We start from the raw sequence: 17,681 nt of genomic DNA, 5'->3' as shown, positions 1-17,681 counted from the left end.
AAAATCATCACGCTATCATTTGTCAATGTAGAACATAACTTTGATGTTATAAATATCTTTATTTGATTCTTTAATATTTGGATCGTTACATTACCCCATGATCTCATGATTACACCATCCATTTGAGTTGGTAGGCGCAAACTTGAGAAAAACACAGTTTTAATTAGTAGTAAGGGTTTTAATTAAGCTTGCACGAGGCTGTCTCCTAACCAGTTCTCAAGGTTGTCATTTTGAAAATTTTGGACCGATGCACTACCTCATCTTCTCATGAGTTATACCACGCATTTGCCTTTGTAGGGTCTACCTTGAATAAACCACAGTTTTAATTAATAACTAAGGTTTTACTTAATCTTCTATGGGCCTCTCTCATAACCAGTTCTCAGTGGGGGTATTTTGCAATTTTCAGACCGTTACATTACCTCATGCTCTCACGGTTATACTACTCATGTACCTTGGTAGGGGCCACCATGAGTAAAACACAGTTTTAATTAATAACTAAGCTTTTAATTAATCTTCTACGAGCCTCTCTCATAACCAGTTGTCAGAGGTGTCTTTTTTGCAATTTTTGGACCGTTACATTACCTCTTGCTACCACGCATTTGCCTTGGTAGGAGCTACCTTGAGTAAAACACAGTTTTAATTATGTGCCTACCCTAAATTCATCGTTTTGGTGAAATTTTTCGAAAATATTTTTATTTATTAATTTTATAGGCCATACATTTAGGTTTCCAAAAATGCTTTATTTTACGATAACTAGAAGCAAAGTTACAGTATAAAAAATTAAACGGAAGTGAATTTTTGGATGCCGGAAGTTGTCATTTAGATGGTTGTAAAAATGTAAACAATAAGTTTAAACAACTATTTTCTAATTATTAAACAATATAAAAGCTGTAAAAGCAACACATCTTTCACTGTGTGACACTTTGCTGATAAAATGACTACATGGGAAGACTCAAAACAATAATGAGTGTTTTAATAACCTTTGGAGGTCTACTTTACCTAAAGAAACTTTTGACCAACTGAAAACATTGCTTTTAGGAGCACATATTGCTGTATTATTATTTAATTCAAGATATTTAGGACTTTTACCTATTTTCAGGTATATAGAAATAGAAATTAATCCAATTATGCTTGAAAGCTACATGGGAATAGACAAACAGCGAATTCAGAAATCAAAAAGCCAATCTCTACAACCAACAAAGTTATCCAGAAAAATGCTAAAAGAAATTCAAAATTAGTTAAGAATGAAGTAAAAGAGGGCCTAACATACAAATATGGCGATTTTTAAAGGTCTAAAGTGGCTACAAAAGTTTTTGTGCTGTATTAAAATTTTTAAATGCATTTTCTGAGAAATTGTGTTTTTCGTTACTTTTGATTGCGATTACGTTCATTTCACAAAATGTATTTAGAATATTGAAATGAAATTTTGCCAAAATGTTTTATTCATCTTTAGCTGTGTTCTGTAGCAAAATCTGACCTCTTTGTATTTATTTATTCATTTTATTGACAGTATTTTGAAGAAAAGAGGAATTTTTTGTTTTAATTTTGAGTTTTTGCACCAAGTTTTGAATATTTCAAAAAATTTTATAAGTGCAACAAATCTTTTGCTACAGAACACAGGTAAGTATGTTATTTATATACTGCGTAAAGATTATTGAAGTATATTCATTAGAATCTATTGTAGGAGATCTGGCGTAAATGAAAATTTTCACTAAAATTTTACTAAATATTGCCTATATATTTAAAAAGTTAATGAAACGTTCTATAAAATCCCATTTAAATTCATAGTTTTATATCCCATCTTACTCAAAAACATGTGTGTTTAATTAAAATTTTATGTATTTAAAAAAGTGCTTTGTATGTAGGCACATACCTTAATCATCCATTACCCTCTCTCATAACCGGTTCTCAGTGTTGCCATTTTGCTAAAAATAGAGATCTTTCAAATTTAATCCATCTGTAACTGCTTAACAAAAGCAATAAACAAGTTTTTTTAATAATTAAAATTTTATTTTGTTTTTTAATACAGGGTGTGATTCAAATGTTTCAAGACTCAGAACTAGAAATGTATTGAGCATTTAAGTGCAGCGGACTAAAATTCTTCAAAATATGATCCTTCAGTGTCAACACAGCGCTGCCAGCGCGTCTTCCACTGTTCATAGCCCTTCTGGAAGGCCTCGGGAGTCATGCTATCAAGGGCTCTCATCGACGCCTGCTGGATGGCGTCGATGAAGTGGAATCACTTCACTTTTAGGCCTGTCTTGATTCGGGGGAAGAGGAAAAAGTCACTTGGAGCCAAGTCTGGGCTGTAGTGTGGTGGCTGCTGCAGTGTTGTCACGTTAAACTTGACCAAACCTTCGGCGGCGGCACGCGACATGTGAGCGGGCGCGTTGTCGTGGTGGAGAATCCAATCGCCCTTGATCGTTGGGTGGACTCGATCCCTCGAGTGGAAGATCACTCCAGCGTAAAAGTCACCTGTGACAGTCTGTCCACTAGCAACAAGCTCCTTGTGAATCACTCCTTTACCATTAAAAAAAATCAGCATGCACTTCACACGCGACTTGCTCATGCGAGCTTTCTTGGCTTCGGCGAGGAAGCAGTGTGCCAGCATTGACGCTTCGACTCAGGATCGTACTCGTAGACCCAGGTCTCATCACTAGTAACCACTTTCTCCAGAAGGTTCGGATTAACATTCAACCGTTGGAGCATTTCCTGGCAAACAGTCATGCGCCGTTTCTTCTGATCCACCGACAAAACTTTTGGCACCAGTTTGGCACACACTTTTCGCATAATTCAAATTCTCCGTCATAATCTTCCACACCGTATTCCGTACTCTGACTGAATCCAGTTCATCAGCAATTAATCTAGTACTAGGACGACGGTCATTGTTTAAAAGTTCCCTCACTCTCTCCACATTTTGATCCGTTCGGCTTGATGATGGCTTCCCAGAGTGGTCGTCGTCTTCAACATTCTCGCCGCCATCTTTGAAACGTCTGTGCCACATGAAAACCATTGCACAGGACCTGGCTTCTTTCTTAGAGGCCTCTTGAATCACACCTGGCAATACTTGGTGGTCATACATACCTCGTGGCGATTTTGTTCAGTCGTACACAAAACTTAATCGCGTAACGTTGCTCCAAGTGCTGTTCCATTTTCGCTTCTCCCACTTTTCGACCGAGGTCAATGACACGTACTCACGCTGCAAGCGATGCGCACTCTCCAAGGTTCCGGAGGCAACTGCCGCAGCGTCAGTTCGTTCCCTGAGACCCTACCCCCCACCCTGCGGAATCACCTACTCAGAAATGAACCAGTCTTGAAACTTCTGATTCACAGTCTGCATGTCTAATGGAGACACAATAAAAGCATTAAAATACATTTTTGCAATTAATGAAAGGTGTTTCTGTGCCTTTTATTACGTACTTCAAATAGAACTAGTTTAGTTTGAATAATTCGTTGATAAAATGTGTAAATTTATCAGATGATATTGGGAAGAAATAAAGCCTATTGCGAAGGGTTGAGCACACTGCTCTCAATGTGCAAAGAACAATCTATTGTTATTATAAAAAAGTCAAAAAGACATGTTAGCACCCGCGAAGAAGAAAGAAATTAAGAACGTTATCTTTAAGATTTTCTTATTCTTTTATCTTTTCGGTACGGGAAACATCCTCAATAAAGCTATTAAATGGATTGTTTACTGTGCATGCAGGCAGTGAATCGCGCAAGCAAGAACTACAGAATATTATTTTGCTAAAATACTTCTCATCGAACTGCATTTTAAGGGCTCATCGATTTTTTAGGAATTTCAAATTGCAATTAACGCCAAAATGTTTTTTTTTTTTATTCACTGATCAATATTACGTGAAAACTTTTATTCTGATTTTTTTTCAAGCTCTCGAAAGAGTATTCTTTCGATGCAAAAATTTTAATGGCATCGAGAAGGAGACGAAAAAAAAAAGGGGGGGGGGGGTTAAGTAGCGAGGCGAAATAGATGGGAGGAAAAAACTGCAGTTTTCTTTTTTGCTTGGAATATTTCTTCAGAATTTCTCTTTTGATTTGCTTTGAGACCTTTTTTTTTTTATTTGTTACAGTTCATTAAAACAATGGAGAGGAAGGAAAAAGAAATGTTATTTTTCTGTTTTGGAAAGCCACTACAAATGGGGAAACAAATTCCAGCAGTTGGAAGATATTTTGATTTCAAAAGAAGAAAAGAATGACAGTGGGCAGAAATGCACATTTTCCTATCTCATGCTGAAAGCATTTATGAGTGCACAATGGTTCACATTTCTTTCCCGACACTTGTATTTTGGAAATTTATTTGCATGGATCATGCGCTAAATAGTGGAACACAGACTCCAGATTTCTTTCTAACATATTAACTTTTCTCTATTTCAGGCTTTGCTTGTCGCAGTATAAGGTATTTTTCCCGCCTTCTTAGCATGCCTTCGTAGTGTAGTGATCTGAACTTTGGGCGCGTATTCCAGAGGTCCGTGGTTCGATTCCCGGTAAGGGCGTGGCTCATTTTTCATCACTGCTGCTTCCGAAATAACCTAATGCCTCTACAGCAGTAATAAAAAATATAATAAAAAATAATATAATAAAAAAATAAATATAATAAAATAACAAAATAATAAAAAATAAAATAAAATAATAATAATATAATAAAAAATAATAAAAAATAATAATATAATAAAAATAATAAAATAATTATATAATAAAAATTATATTATAATAAAATTATTTAAAGAGTTTTAAACAATAACTCACATTCGAAAATTTTATTGAGAAGTTTTGAAAAACGATGCTTGTTATCATAATTTTCCATTTTAAATGAATATACATTTCAGAGATTATTGTCTGAAGTTAGCAATATTACATGTGTTTAGCAAAAGTATGAAAATTACCGTATCTGAAGTGAAAATGAAGAGATGCTATGAATTAACGACAAGTTCTGTTAGAGATGCAACTACTTACAATTTCAAAAATGGTAAAAGTGTTCAAAATACCCAAAACGTCTGCGATGAAGCGTTTAGCTACCTTTGATGTATTAAAACGAGGCTCACTGCATGAAACTTTACAAAATAAACTGAAGTCTAGACCAGATTTCAAGTGAATACGAAGGAATCGGAGATTTATTGTACGAAAATTCAAATAAAACCCCCAAATTAGTGCTGCAAAACTTGCAACGGATTTAAAAGAACGGTTTTGTGATAAAAGGTAACTCTGAAAGTGCTAGAAGAATTATTAGAAGGCATAGAAACAATGGGCGATCAGCAAAATGAAATTCTTTGTCAAGAAGCAAACAAAGAAAACATTCTTGACATTCCCAAAAAATGCACGGGAAGCAATGATTTATCGCATTGGAGTAATGTTATATTTGCAGACGAGATTTGCAGCATAATGGTTTAGTACCTCTGGGTTGGGAATAATACGGATCACTATAAACATAGAAATATTTTTAATGAAGCATCTGCCAGAAAACTAGGAATGCAATACACATTGGCTTCCAAAAATTAAGCACGCAATGCGAATCAGTAATTTTTCGTAATAATTCCCTTAGAAAATCCTCCACGAAGGCATCTTTCCCCTTAGGTTGATAGCCCTTGCTTGCTTTGCCATAATTGAATAATCTGAAACCGAGTCTTATTTTGCTGCAGGTACTGGAAACAAAATTGCTTCATCTGGCCTCGAAGACATAACATAAGAATCAGTAGAAAAGCATGCAGAGGTTTTCCGCAAAGTATTTGTCCTTGATCGAACGCAAAGTATTATCGATGATATGAGAGCGAACTTTAATATTGAAAAATGTAAGTTCACATGTAAGGAATTAAGATACAGAGGCTTAAAATAGCCCAAGAAAGATTAAGTCCGATGTGTCAGAAATTCTCGCGGTGGAGCACTTTCACAGCGCTAAGACCGCAAAAAATTTAGTTTATTTCTTCGGATTGTGCTCCTCGGGTATTGCAGAACCCCTCGTTAGAATGAAAAAATGGCCAGATCTAAATGGCCCAGAGAGGCGGGAAACGCCTTTGAAGTGCTAAAGCAAATTTTACTATCGGTCACAATTAAAAAAATTCTGGATGCAAAACAGCCGTTAAAGATTTAATAACGGCTTGACGGTTTGGTTTATTTGATTATGGTAAAGCTCTCGAGTGCTATCTGCCTAAGAGAAGAGATGCCTTCCCTTATGCTCATTATGTTAATTAAATACAAGTGACATAAAACTGCTCTCCCGCGCATACGTTAGCGCCGGAATTATGCAAATTCAGTGATTGACAATGCCGTGCGCAATGGATGCATGTTGGAATTCCGCTCTGTAGTGTTGTTTAAAGGGAATGCGGTTTCTAAGAGTGATCAGTATTCAGTAGTTTTGGCTCAAAGACGTTATTTAAGTGAGGGTCAACGTGGCGAATAATTGGGATAGTCGAGGAAGGCCAAACACAGATGGAAGTCACCCAAGATTTGAATGTCCCTCAAAGTGTTATATCAAGAGTTTGGAGTCGCGTTTTAGGCGCTGGATTAATTGAAAGATAGCTTGATCAAGGGCGACCAGGAGCAATAACCAGGTCAGAAGACCGTTTTCTATCGTTGTCGGTTCAAAGAAAACGCGAAGCGACTACAAGAGATTTGGTTTTACACCTTCAGGCTATCATAGGAACTCAAATTAGCCGTTCTATTGCTGCACGAAGACTTAACGAGACTAGACTGCGTGTGAGAAAACCAATGGTTTTTTGTCCCATTCACTGCAGCATCCAGAGGGATTGGTTTAATCCAGTGCCGTCGTCATCTTCAATGAAGCCAAGCCAAATGGGCCGTGTGTTGCTTACTGACGAATCCAGATATAGTCTGAACAGCGATTCCAAATACATTTTGACCTGGAGAGAGGAAGAAACAGGCAATTTGTCTTCAATTGTCCTTGAAACACCCCATTTTCGCGACCGCGGACCGTTGGTTTGAGAATGAATCATGACAAATGGTCGCCCCGAGCTCCATACCTTTAAAGGTGGTGCTGTAGCCGCTTGAAGATATGTGGACGAAGTACTGGAGCCCCAAGTTAGACTGTTTAGGGGTGCTGTTGACCCAGAGGTTTTGCTAATGGATGACAATGTTCGGTCTTATCCAACATATATGGTGTCAGAAGGCTTGCGAAAGAAGATATCAGTCGAAATGGCTCGGTTACCTTACTGAGCCTGCTTGAACCCCATTGAACACGTGTGAGATGTCTTAGGAAGCCGAATTCCTCCCTGTTACATCCAGGATCTAAAAAGTTCACTTTTAGAAGAGTTCGTTCCCGCAAGATTTGATCAATACTATGGCAATGTCTATGAAATCAAGATGTGAGGTAAGCATGTCTATCCGAGATGACCATGCACCAAGTCATACAAACATTTTTTCCCCAAGAGGTGACTTAATTTTTCCATCAATTTCCAATTTTCATAAATTTGGTTTTAATTTCAATATTTTGCGAATAATCAAATGCCAAACATTGTAATTTATGTAATCTAATACTTTTGTACAAATTTCTATTAATAATTTTTTGTTCAGTATCAGTTACGTTTTATTTCTGTCATTATTCTTTAATTTTGATGACCACTGTATACTTTTAATCACTTCTAAAGAATGACTGGGATGCCATTTAACAACTCCTGAAGGCAATGAGTCATGCATTAACGTAATGGAGGAAAAGCACCAGGTAGAAAACGGGTACAGCCTTTTCGGGCGACCTGTCGATGTCTGAATGCACGGAAGTTTCAGAGAGTTAAAAATGTATTCAAATTTGAGGTTATAGAATTTCGTATTCTTAGTTGCATAAACTAATTCCAAAGTTTGTGCAGACGTAGAACGAATTAAAGATGTGTCTGAAGATAACAACAAAGCCTTCAGAAGGTTAAAAATAACCGTTTATCATATCAGTACTTTGAATATAAATGGACTATCCTGTGCTCACATAATAAATCACAAATTGTGGCCATGGTAACTTAAATTAAGATTCAAAACTCAGATTAAAACTAATATGAGTACTCAAAGATTACACAGTTTATTTAACGAGAAGTTGGCTCAACCTTCTCATAAGCGTAGCAATATTAATATCAGCAACTACGAGGGGAGTCAAATGAAAACCATAATTATTTTTTTAAATATTATTTATTGGTCACACAGGGTACAGAAGTAAATCACTTTTAAACATAGGCATTACCGTCACGTTCAGCACGCCACAAAAGGTCTTCGCTGTTTCATCAACACGTCACTGTTTCAGTTCAGGCGTCAGTTGTCGGGCACTCATCTTGCAGACACCTTATGAAACTGGAGAACATCATGCACATTATGATGTGCCGATCCATGACTCATGTGTACACATGCTGCAATTTCGTCTATTGTCACACGGCGGTTTTCCAAAACGATGGCTTCAATGGCTGAAATGGTCTCTGGAGTCACTACGCGCCGAGCCGGGCCGGGGCGTGGAGCATCGGCCACGGACGTAACACCAGGGAAACGGGTACAGCAGGGAAACGGGTATTACAGGTTGCAAATTGCACCATTCATAGATTTGTGGCTGTGACAAACACGCATCTCCATACTGAACCTTCATTCGCCTAAAAATGTCAATCGGTTTCACACCTTCACTTCGCAAAAACCGAATCACAGAACGCTGCTCCTCGCTGGTGCATGTGGCTAGTGGGGCTGCCATTTTGGAACTGTTGTTGCGCCGGTGTTTGTGCATCTGCCGGCTGCTGCCACCTAGGAGACATCCGGCATACTATCGCAAACAGACATGCCAACTTACAGTTCACTGGCGCCATATGCGGATTTTTATTTCTACTTTTATGGTTTTCAGTTGACTTTCCTACGTATAATACACAGCTGAAGAATTATTATCTTATCAGAGCTAGCGAAACCAAGTAACGTCACCTCGAGAGGCAGACACATGCTCTGTCTTACAATCCGAAAACCCCACTCTAAATACTCCTAACCTAATTGGCATGCTGGTAGAGAAACAAGAAGGAGAAGTGGTATTACAGGTTGAAAATATAAATAACTGTTTAGACAACAAGGCTCTTTCAAGGTTTCTTTCATAAAACAAAAGCTGCGTTTTATTGCTGTGAGTTATTATTTATAAGAAGGAGTTTGTATTAAAATCTTTTACTTATGTTAAAATATAAAATATTGAAACATATACTAGCAAAAGAGAGAGAAACTAGAAACACTTTTCATTGAAACATACACCTTTGCGGTAATTTCTGTTTTACAAACTTATCTGATTGTAGTAATACAATTAACCAGATTGACAATGCTTTAGAAGCGTACGAGGTTCATAAGAATACGGACTTTACGTGCTCCGCCAAGACATCATTAAACTGGTTAGAAATTAACGTAATGTACAGCAACTACCTTAAGAAGGTTATAATGATACAATAATTTATCTTCAAGGTAGCATTTTTAAATAAGCATACCTATGAATAAATGTTCTGCATTATTAATTTATTAGTAATATGGAACATTACCAAGAATTGATTTCATTGGTAAGCTGTTAAAAAATATAACAAAATTAATGATTTTTTATTGAATTTTCTATTGAATAATATTGGCTAGTTTACTTAATAGATATTCCTACAAATAAATAAGCTCTAAAGTAGTTTGAAATGATATAATTGAAAGGTTATTATTTTAAATTAACCAGTTATTTTGGTTTTGGTCTTTACTATAACGTCTTCTTTCCGTATTCCTCACCAGAATGCAAATGAGCAGCTAGTATTTAAACTGAGAAGTGAGATATTTAGATATTAACCTCTTCGTCGTCCGTAACGCGTCTAGCGCGTTCAAGTGAAACTTCCACAGGGCGGCCGTAACGCGCCTCAAGCGTTCTTCTACATTTTAAAACTTTTAAACGTTTAAAATGCTTTCTAAATGATTACTTGTTTGAGTTTTTATTTTTGTTTGTTCTAATACCTCTTATAGGGTAGCACTAATCAGGCATTCTAAATTGAATTTGCCCCGGGTTTTATGAATATTCGCGCTATTTTACATAAGATACAAGTCAGTGAGAGAGGGCTTCAACGTCTATGCGGCAGAAAAAGAGAAAAAATGAGGTTGTGAATTGGAAAGACAAGAAGGATATACAGTTCTATGATTACAGTCCATAATAACTCGATGATTGATGTTGGAACACGGAAAAGAACTGTAAAAAAAAACCAATAATAATTGTAAAAGATTACAACAACAAAATAAGAGGAGTGGACCGCCTGGATCAGATGTGATCAAATTATACTTCTGTTAGAAATAAGCAGAGATATTGTTATTTTTCCATTATGCTTTATTTCCTTATAACTTTACTTAATATTCATTGACATTCATCCACTACGAAAGTCATGTATGGAAAGTTATGATGTACAGAGAAAACAACATTACACGCTACGAAAAACAGACTGCCGCTGGGGGGGGGGATTTTCGCGGACGGGAGAGGACGGCGAAAGGGTAGCATGTTTCTGGATTCGCGTTAAAGCTACGTAGTTGTTTCCTGCCAGCTCTGATACTTGTACTTATTCGGCTTTGCGTTCTATCGCTGCCGACACTTTGATTTTTACTCCCCGGTAGAGTAGTAAAGCAGTTTGTAGTAATGTTTAATTATGTAGTGCTTACTACAGTTCAATGCTTAATTTAAATTTGACCGTTCTATTTTAGTAGCATCATCAGGAGTTGTGGCTTATATTGTAGCCCAAGAGCATGTGCTTGCGTTCTAAATTGTGTTTAAATAAAATGGTTGTTTTAACATTTTCAAAACTTCGTCGGTTTTTTTCAGACATAGTGACAAATCGCTTCACGTCTTTTAGGGCTTTTAGATTAATTAACATTGACTAGATCATGTGAGACACTACATAACAGCTTGTAATACGAGAATTAACATATACTAATTTCTAATAACATATTATCAAAGTGACATCCGTAGAATATATGTTTGTAAAATTAGAATTATAAGTTTACTGCGACTTAGATATGTTTAAAAAATTAATTAAATAATAAGTTATAAAATGTTCTCCAAGTGAGGTTAAATAAAATCAGCCTAAAAGGGCATAATACGGATTTTCGTGTTCAACCTAACCATTAGGCCAAAAACTCATACCCTATTTCTTCAGTATTTCATTATTTATGCATTACATTAATTAAAAAGTATATATTTTTTCTTCATTTATCAGTCCTTAGAACTTAAGCTATAATACTAAGTAGAGATTGTTTCAATGTTTTACCAGCTTTTGATAATTAGGCAGAAACACCAATATTAATACTTAAGAGAGAAAATATACTAGACATCAAATTATTCTCACTTTAAGTTATTTTACTCGACATCAGCCCCCCCCTCCCGGAATAGTGGTTAGTGACTCTGACTAGTGCAGTGAAGGCCTGGGTTCAAGTACCGGTGAAGGCATGGATGTTTGTAATTTAATAGTGTCTGTGCGGCATGGAGGCACTCTAAATATGCGGTGAGCTGAAAGTCCTCTCGAGAGGTTGGATAGGGAAAGCGAGGTGAAAGACACGTACCCCAAGGTACTATACTTCAAAACTGGGGGCGGAACTGAGCAAAATCATGTTGTCACCTGTATGCTGCCCACGGCTGTTGCCAAAGACAGGCACAATCCTGCCTGCTTGCCACGATAAATTTCGTGGGCTTGTTCGGATATCAGACAAGCGATATTAGTCACAACAACAATATCATGTAGTCAGGTTTTTCTACTGAGCCTAAACTTATTTATGTACATTAAAAAATCTGGTGTGTACACCCCATGACTCCCTTGTACGGAATATTAAATTATACGCATTTTTTCTTGCATTTTATTTAAACTTATTAGATTGAATTAAACCTACTTCGCTGACAGCGCATAAACCACAATAGAATAAATGCATTCTTTAAAATTCACTTTGTTTGCCATAACGACACTCTGGCGCTAGGTTCACTTAACAGTATTATATTTCGTTGATACTATAACTCAGAATGCACAAAATATATATCATTTAAAGAATTATCTAATCGTTGCCACATGTTCTATTCAAATACTATAATAAAGCTAGAACTATGTATAAAAGAAATTAAGCAAACAAAACAAAAAAGTAACCGTTTTTCACAGACGATCGAGTATTTCTCATTCAATTAATTCAGTTCTCACTTCGCGAGAAGGCAAAAATACATAAAAACTCAAAATATTTATATTAAAAATTACGAAGTAAATCTCAAACGCTTATTTCCTCGAAAAAAATTCCAGAAAGAATTAAGCATGATTTAATTGGCAATAATAAATGAATGCGTTATCTTTGTTGTTGCGAAGCTAAGTTTCTCTAGATTGGCAACAAATCCACTAGTCTCCTGCTTCAAATGTAAACATCAATGACCGCCATTAAAAACAGGCTTAGCGGCAATTAAACAACTTCAAAATTGCTGATAATTCTAAAAATATTGCACACAGATTTACTAAAGGCATAAAATCCTTAAACGGAAGATAAAAACAACGTAATTCAATCATTTTTAAAGCAAAAAATGTACTATTTACAAACATATAAGAGTAAACATACTGAGATCACTGAGCCGGGTAATAGTGGATATATGTATATTTATATACATTTGGTGCTCCCGATTGCAACCAAAATACGAGGTGCATATCTACATGTTATAGCAGTCCTATATACAAAATTTCAACGGTCTGAGGCTACTCGTTTTTGAGTTATGCGAGATACGTACGTACGTACGCACGTGCGTACATATGTTCGTACAGACGCCAAGAAAAATTCTCTTCAGAATTAATTTTAAAGCAGTTTTATAATTTTTTTGAAGGAAAAGAGTATTTTATTCTGTCCTTACGTACAGATATCACGCAAAAAACATCGTTAAATTGCATTCGATAGCGGTCAAAATGGATATTTTCGTTGAAATATGCTGCCTGAAACTTTTCGCGATTACAATACTTCCTTTTTACTTCGTACAAGGAAGTAAAAACGTTGGGTTATCGTATGGAGTTCGTTGTCATCATGTACTTCACGTAAACGCTACATATCGTGGAACATATTAGCCGCAGAATGCGAGATACTACGACTGTTAAAAAATCAGATCATTCGCAAATCAAATTCGAAAGCAAATCTTCTTAAATTCTCAGTAATTGTAGATTCAGAATTACAGATTTAAACAAAATATTTTAAATAACTAAAATAATATGATTTTAGTGTCCAAATGATTATAATTTTCATTGGAGTGTAAAGAACGTTGATATTTTAGGAGACCAAAAAAAGTACTTAAGTCTCGCTCTCTCTCAAGATATTAGGGAAATACATATTTAATGCCGTGTAGGGGAATAAAAGGCCAAGTCTATTAATAAAGAAAGCTTTGGAGTACGACAAGGAATTTAGAAAGAAAATATCCTTTGTGATGAACTTTTCACCTTTTTCTCCTGATCATTAATTCTCAGTTTTTGTTTTTTAAATTTTTGCTATTATTTTTTCTCCTTTCAGTTTTTATAACATAAATTGCGTAGGAACTGAACGAAACGGAGGAAATCTGATCGATCATTAATTCGCCTTAGTGCTTCATGTTTCTTTAGTAATAGCACATCTTTATCTCAAGCATTTAATTTTCCTTATTTATTTACTCTTTGAGTTTATCTTGAAAGCGTTGCTGGGCAATATTCAGTGGCATTAGAGTTTATTGAAAGTTCTTTGTCTTTTATTATATTGCGTATAGGCACGTTTTAATTGTATATATATATCTATATATAGACACAATGTAATATTCAGTTCCATCTGCTCCTTTAATCATAGAAAACTTTTAAAGATATTTACGTTTTGCAATTTATTCTTTCTGTTTCTCAAAAACAATCATTTCAGAATGGGAAAACAGCAGTAGCTTATTATCTTCAGGTTTGTGCAAATATTTTACTTATTATATATTGTATTTTTATTCATGAGGGGGGAAAGGTAACTAATGAATAATAATTTAACTAATGAATTTTTACTGTAATATCAAATAGTATAGCTAAGCATTCAAAATCTGGATTGAATTGCTAACATTAATATTACGTACTGCAGTTAATAAAATTAAAAAAATTATTCTGATAGCTATTAAAACATCAGTATTTAACTAATATAAATAAGTGACTAGTAAATAAATTTGCTAATATACGATATGTTGCATTAATTTTTACTAGCTTTGAGATTTTGTATGCTTAAGTTTCTGTCTTGCTTTCTCTGTAAAAATTTGTTAGTTAATCCAGAAATATGAAATATGGAGATAAAATTATTACTTGCTTCTTCTCAGGGTCGCCAGTCACTACATGGAAATTTACTCAAAATATGTTCAGTTAGAAAATGTATGTCTGTGATGTTATCATCATGCGATGATCTGTAGGTGCTTTTATTTTACTACGATATTTTGTACAATGGCGTTTTAAAACTGCGAAGTTTTCTACTGTCTTGTTATCTACCGAAATCAGCCTATATGCCATCAGGTCGTAAATTTAGAACTCTTTTTTTCACGGGGGGAGCTGAAAAGGAGGGATAATCTTGCTCGGGATCTTGAGAAAATGTGGGGGTCGTTTAAACATCTAACTTCTCTACATTCAGTTTTATACAGAGGAAAATACACATTGAATTCTTCGAATGAATGCAATTTTGTACAATGAAAGTGTGTTATTGAACGATAAACTGTAAGGTAAATAACATCTTTTTTTTAAAGCCATAGGAGTAGAAGGATATTTGTTACATCAATGAATTTGTAGTAAATATTGAGTGTTTCATTTCGAATGCTATGTTCCATGTATGCGAAGTAGCTGAGTATCTGAAAAAATAGTCATAACCCAAATGGCTTTCAACCTTTTCACGTCTAAAGGACTGTTTTTCAATTACATTGTGGTCGTTGCTTTTTGCTTTATTTTCTAATGACATATAAACAATAATTGGTTTTATTTGAGACTTATGAATAAAATAACGCAAACTAGACTGCAGAAAATTCTTCAGAATGAAGTTAAATAATGCTGAAAAATACATTATTGATGCACTTTTGGGTTTTATATATAGCAGTTAATATGGAATCCTTAAATTATATATATCTATGTATAGGTAATCTATATAAACGGAACAAAATATAGAACAAGGTATAAAATATCAAAGGAAAAATATCTTTATTATACGATGTTCATTACCATACGCATATTTACCTAATATCAGTATAATTGATTAGTTAGGTTTCGTGCATGTATAATTTATTTTTATATTTTGTATTATATTCAGTACTGTACACGTATCTGAAGTTTAATTTTACTTGTTCTTCTTTTGGGTTACGACTTTAAGTGAGAAAGAATTGTTAGGGCTTTCATAGGGATTAAATTATGTACAATCAATTAAGATCCGACTTTTCCTTTCTTTTAATAATTATATATATTTATATACTATTTTATAAGTATACATAAAATATAGCAGTTTTTTAAGCTACATATTTATATATCTATTGTCTGGTCTGGTTTGTTTTATTATAGCAAAGCATTCGACAGCTATTTGCCTAAGGGTAGGGATGCCTCGTGTAGAATTTCTAAGCAAAACTGACTCGTATGCACGTTACACATGGGGAAAAACACGAAAACCCCAATACAGCCATCCCGTTCACCGGGATTCGAACCCCGGAAGTTCGACGACTTTACCGCTCAGCCGCTAGTGAGCTACATACGCGCACATATACATTAAATAATATTTACATGTCGTTTATAAAGTAAGCGTATTAATATATAAAGCGTATTAATCAGAAAGAGTTAGAAAATATTCTACGGAATTACTTCGCTTGGTAGACTTTTTGTAAGCTTCACCATATTTCTTAAAGGGAATCTCAATGCTAGTTCTATTTTTAAGTCGTTTATGTACCTTATTTTTTATGCTTTGAATTATATTTAGAGAATTATTTCACCTGATTATAGCTGAAAATGCAGATTTTTAATGAAGAATTTAAGGATAAGCCCTTTTCTAATTATTCTTGAAGCATTTAAATGTTAAATAAAAGGTACGCATTAATACGCATCACTGAACTAAGGTGCTCGATAGAGGACAGATTAATTAGCTACTAAATTTTAATTTTCATTGAGTAAAAATGAATTCATCTGCATTCTATAAAAAAGCAAACATTCAAAAAATGTTTTTTTATTCTCGCAATTATATTTTTCTTAAATATTCAGCTAATTCATATTCAAATATTCCAATCCATTATAATTAGTAATAAATCGATATAGTAAATAAGTAATTAAAATTAATTAAATGGAATTTTAACTTCAAAACTTTTCGCATCCTATATAATTTGTCTCCATTCTAGTACCATGTACATCCTTGTATACATTACTGACCTCCAGTGAAGAATAGAGAACTCTGTAACTCCATTCAAGTTTTTATTCCTGATATACTGATACTGAATGAGACCTAAAAACACTTTTCTTTTACAATACATCTCCCCTTATGATCCCTAACGCACCTGCTTATTTTCCCCATCGCAATTAACGTCAAGGTCCCCTTCTTGACCACATTCATGACGCCACCTATCTACCATGATGCTTTAGAATTGCCTTTGTTTTCTTCTCTTTTACGATTCTTTGTGTTCCGATATTTTCCCTTTGCGTTGTTCTTCCCGCGATATTTCCCCATGCGATATTTGTGTTGTTTACTTCGCGATGTTTTCATCTTATGAACAGTCGATAATACTGTTGTGCACCTGCAGCACTGTTCAGCCTGGTGACTATAAAAATACTAAATTTACATGACATTGAATTCTTATAATTTTCTCCAGAATTACGAGAGAATAACTTTATGAAATTTTTTTCAATCGATGGAAAAATAAAAAGGCTTAAGACAAACGGGTTCAATTAGCAAATGAAACAAGCGATCAATTAGAACTCATAGACTTTCAGGAATCCTCGATTTTGAATTAAAAAGGCACTAACATTACACATAACAATTGTACTCAATTCTAAATTAATAGCTTAAAAACTTATAGACGTTATTTCGAAGCAGGGGATGAAAAATGAGCAATTCCCTCGTCGGGACTCGAACCACGAACCTCTCGAATACGCGCCGAACGAGCAGACCATTACACCACGAACGCATGCTAAGAAGGCGGGAGAAATACCTTATAAACTCTACGCTCACTACAAGTTTAGCATAGTAATAACTATTTAAAATAAAATCTTTTATTTGAGCATCCACAATGCTTTTCTTAGTTAGTAAATCTTTAAAATTGTTTAAAATATTCGTAAGAAACATTTGTGAAACAAACAAACATTTATGAGACAAACAAACATTTGTGAGAAACATTGGTAAAATTTTTTTTTTATGTCTTTTCATAAGAAAAATCAAGTAAAATGTAAGTACAAGAATGTATAGCAAGAATACTTAAATGACACAGAAAAGCCCTAATCAGTCAACAGAAGTATTGCGCAAAAGAAGAAATGAATCCCTTTTTATTATCTAAAATGTTTTTTGAAAGTTTAATAGGTAGGACAATTTTAAAACAGGTGTCAGAGCCCTGAGATTCTAAGCAACTCAACTGTGTACGCAACTTAAGGTATCCGACCTCGTTCGGGTACCATTTTTTTAAAAATGCTTTTTATTTTAACTATAAACATATTAATTTGAAGATAAGCATATTAATGAGTGAAAACAATTTAAAACGTAAT

The 17,681-nt window shown here is 34.7% G+C and overlaps 1 protein-coding gene across 1 annotated transcript; it reads right to left on the bottom strand.

Moving 5' to 3' along the window:
- Positions 1 to 2,686: 2,686 nt before the first annotated feature.
- On the bottom strand, positions 2,687 to 3,082 carry LOC118201313 (protein GVQW3-like). The gene has a single exon (XM_035373402.1). The coding sequence runs from the start codon at positions 3,080 to 3,082 to the stop codon at positions 2,687 to 2,689; it is 396 nt and encodes a 131-aa protein (XP_035229293.1).
- Positions 3,083 to 17,681: the final 14,599 nt, after the last annotated feature.

The sequence above is a fragment of the Stegodyphus dumicola genome, chromosome 6 (assembly GCF_044657685.1).
Source record: "Stegodyphus dumicola isolate Sdum_Otavi_A_Nest chromosome 6, ASM4465768v1".
Classification (NCBI taxonomy): domain Eukaryota; kingdom Metazoa; phylum Arthropoda; class Arachnida; order Araneae; family Eresidae; genus Stegodyphus; species Stegodyphus dumicola.
Note: the sequence above shows the minus strand (reverse complement) of the source record. Positions and strands in the feature narration are given on the sequence as shown.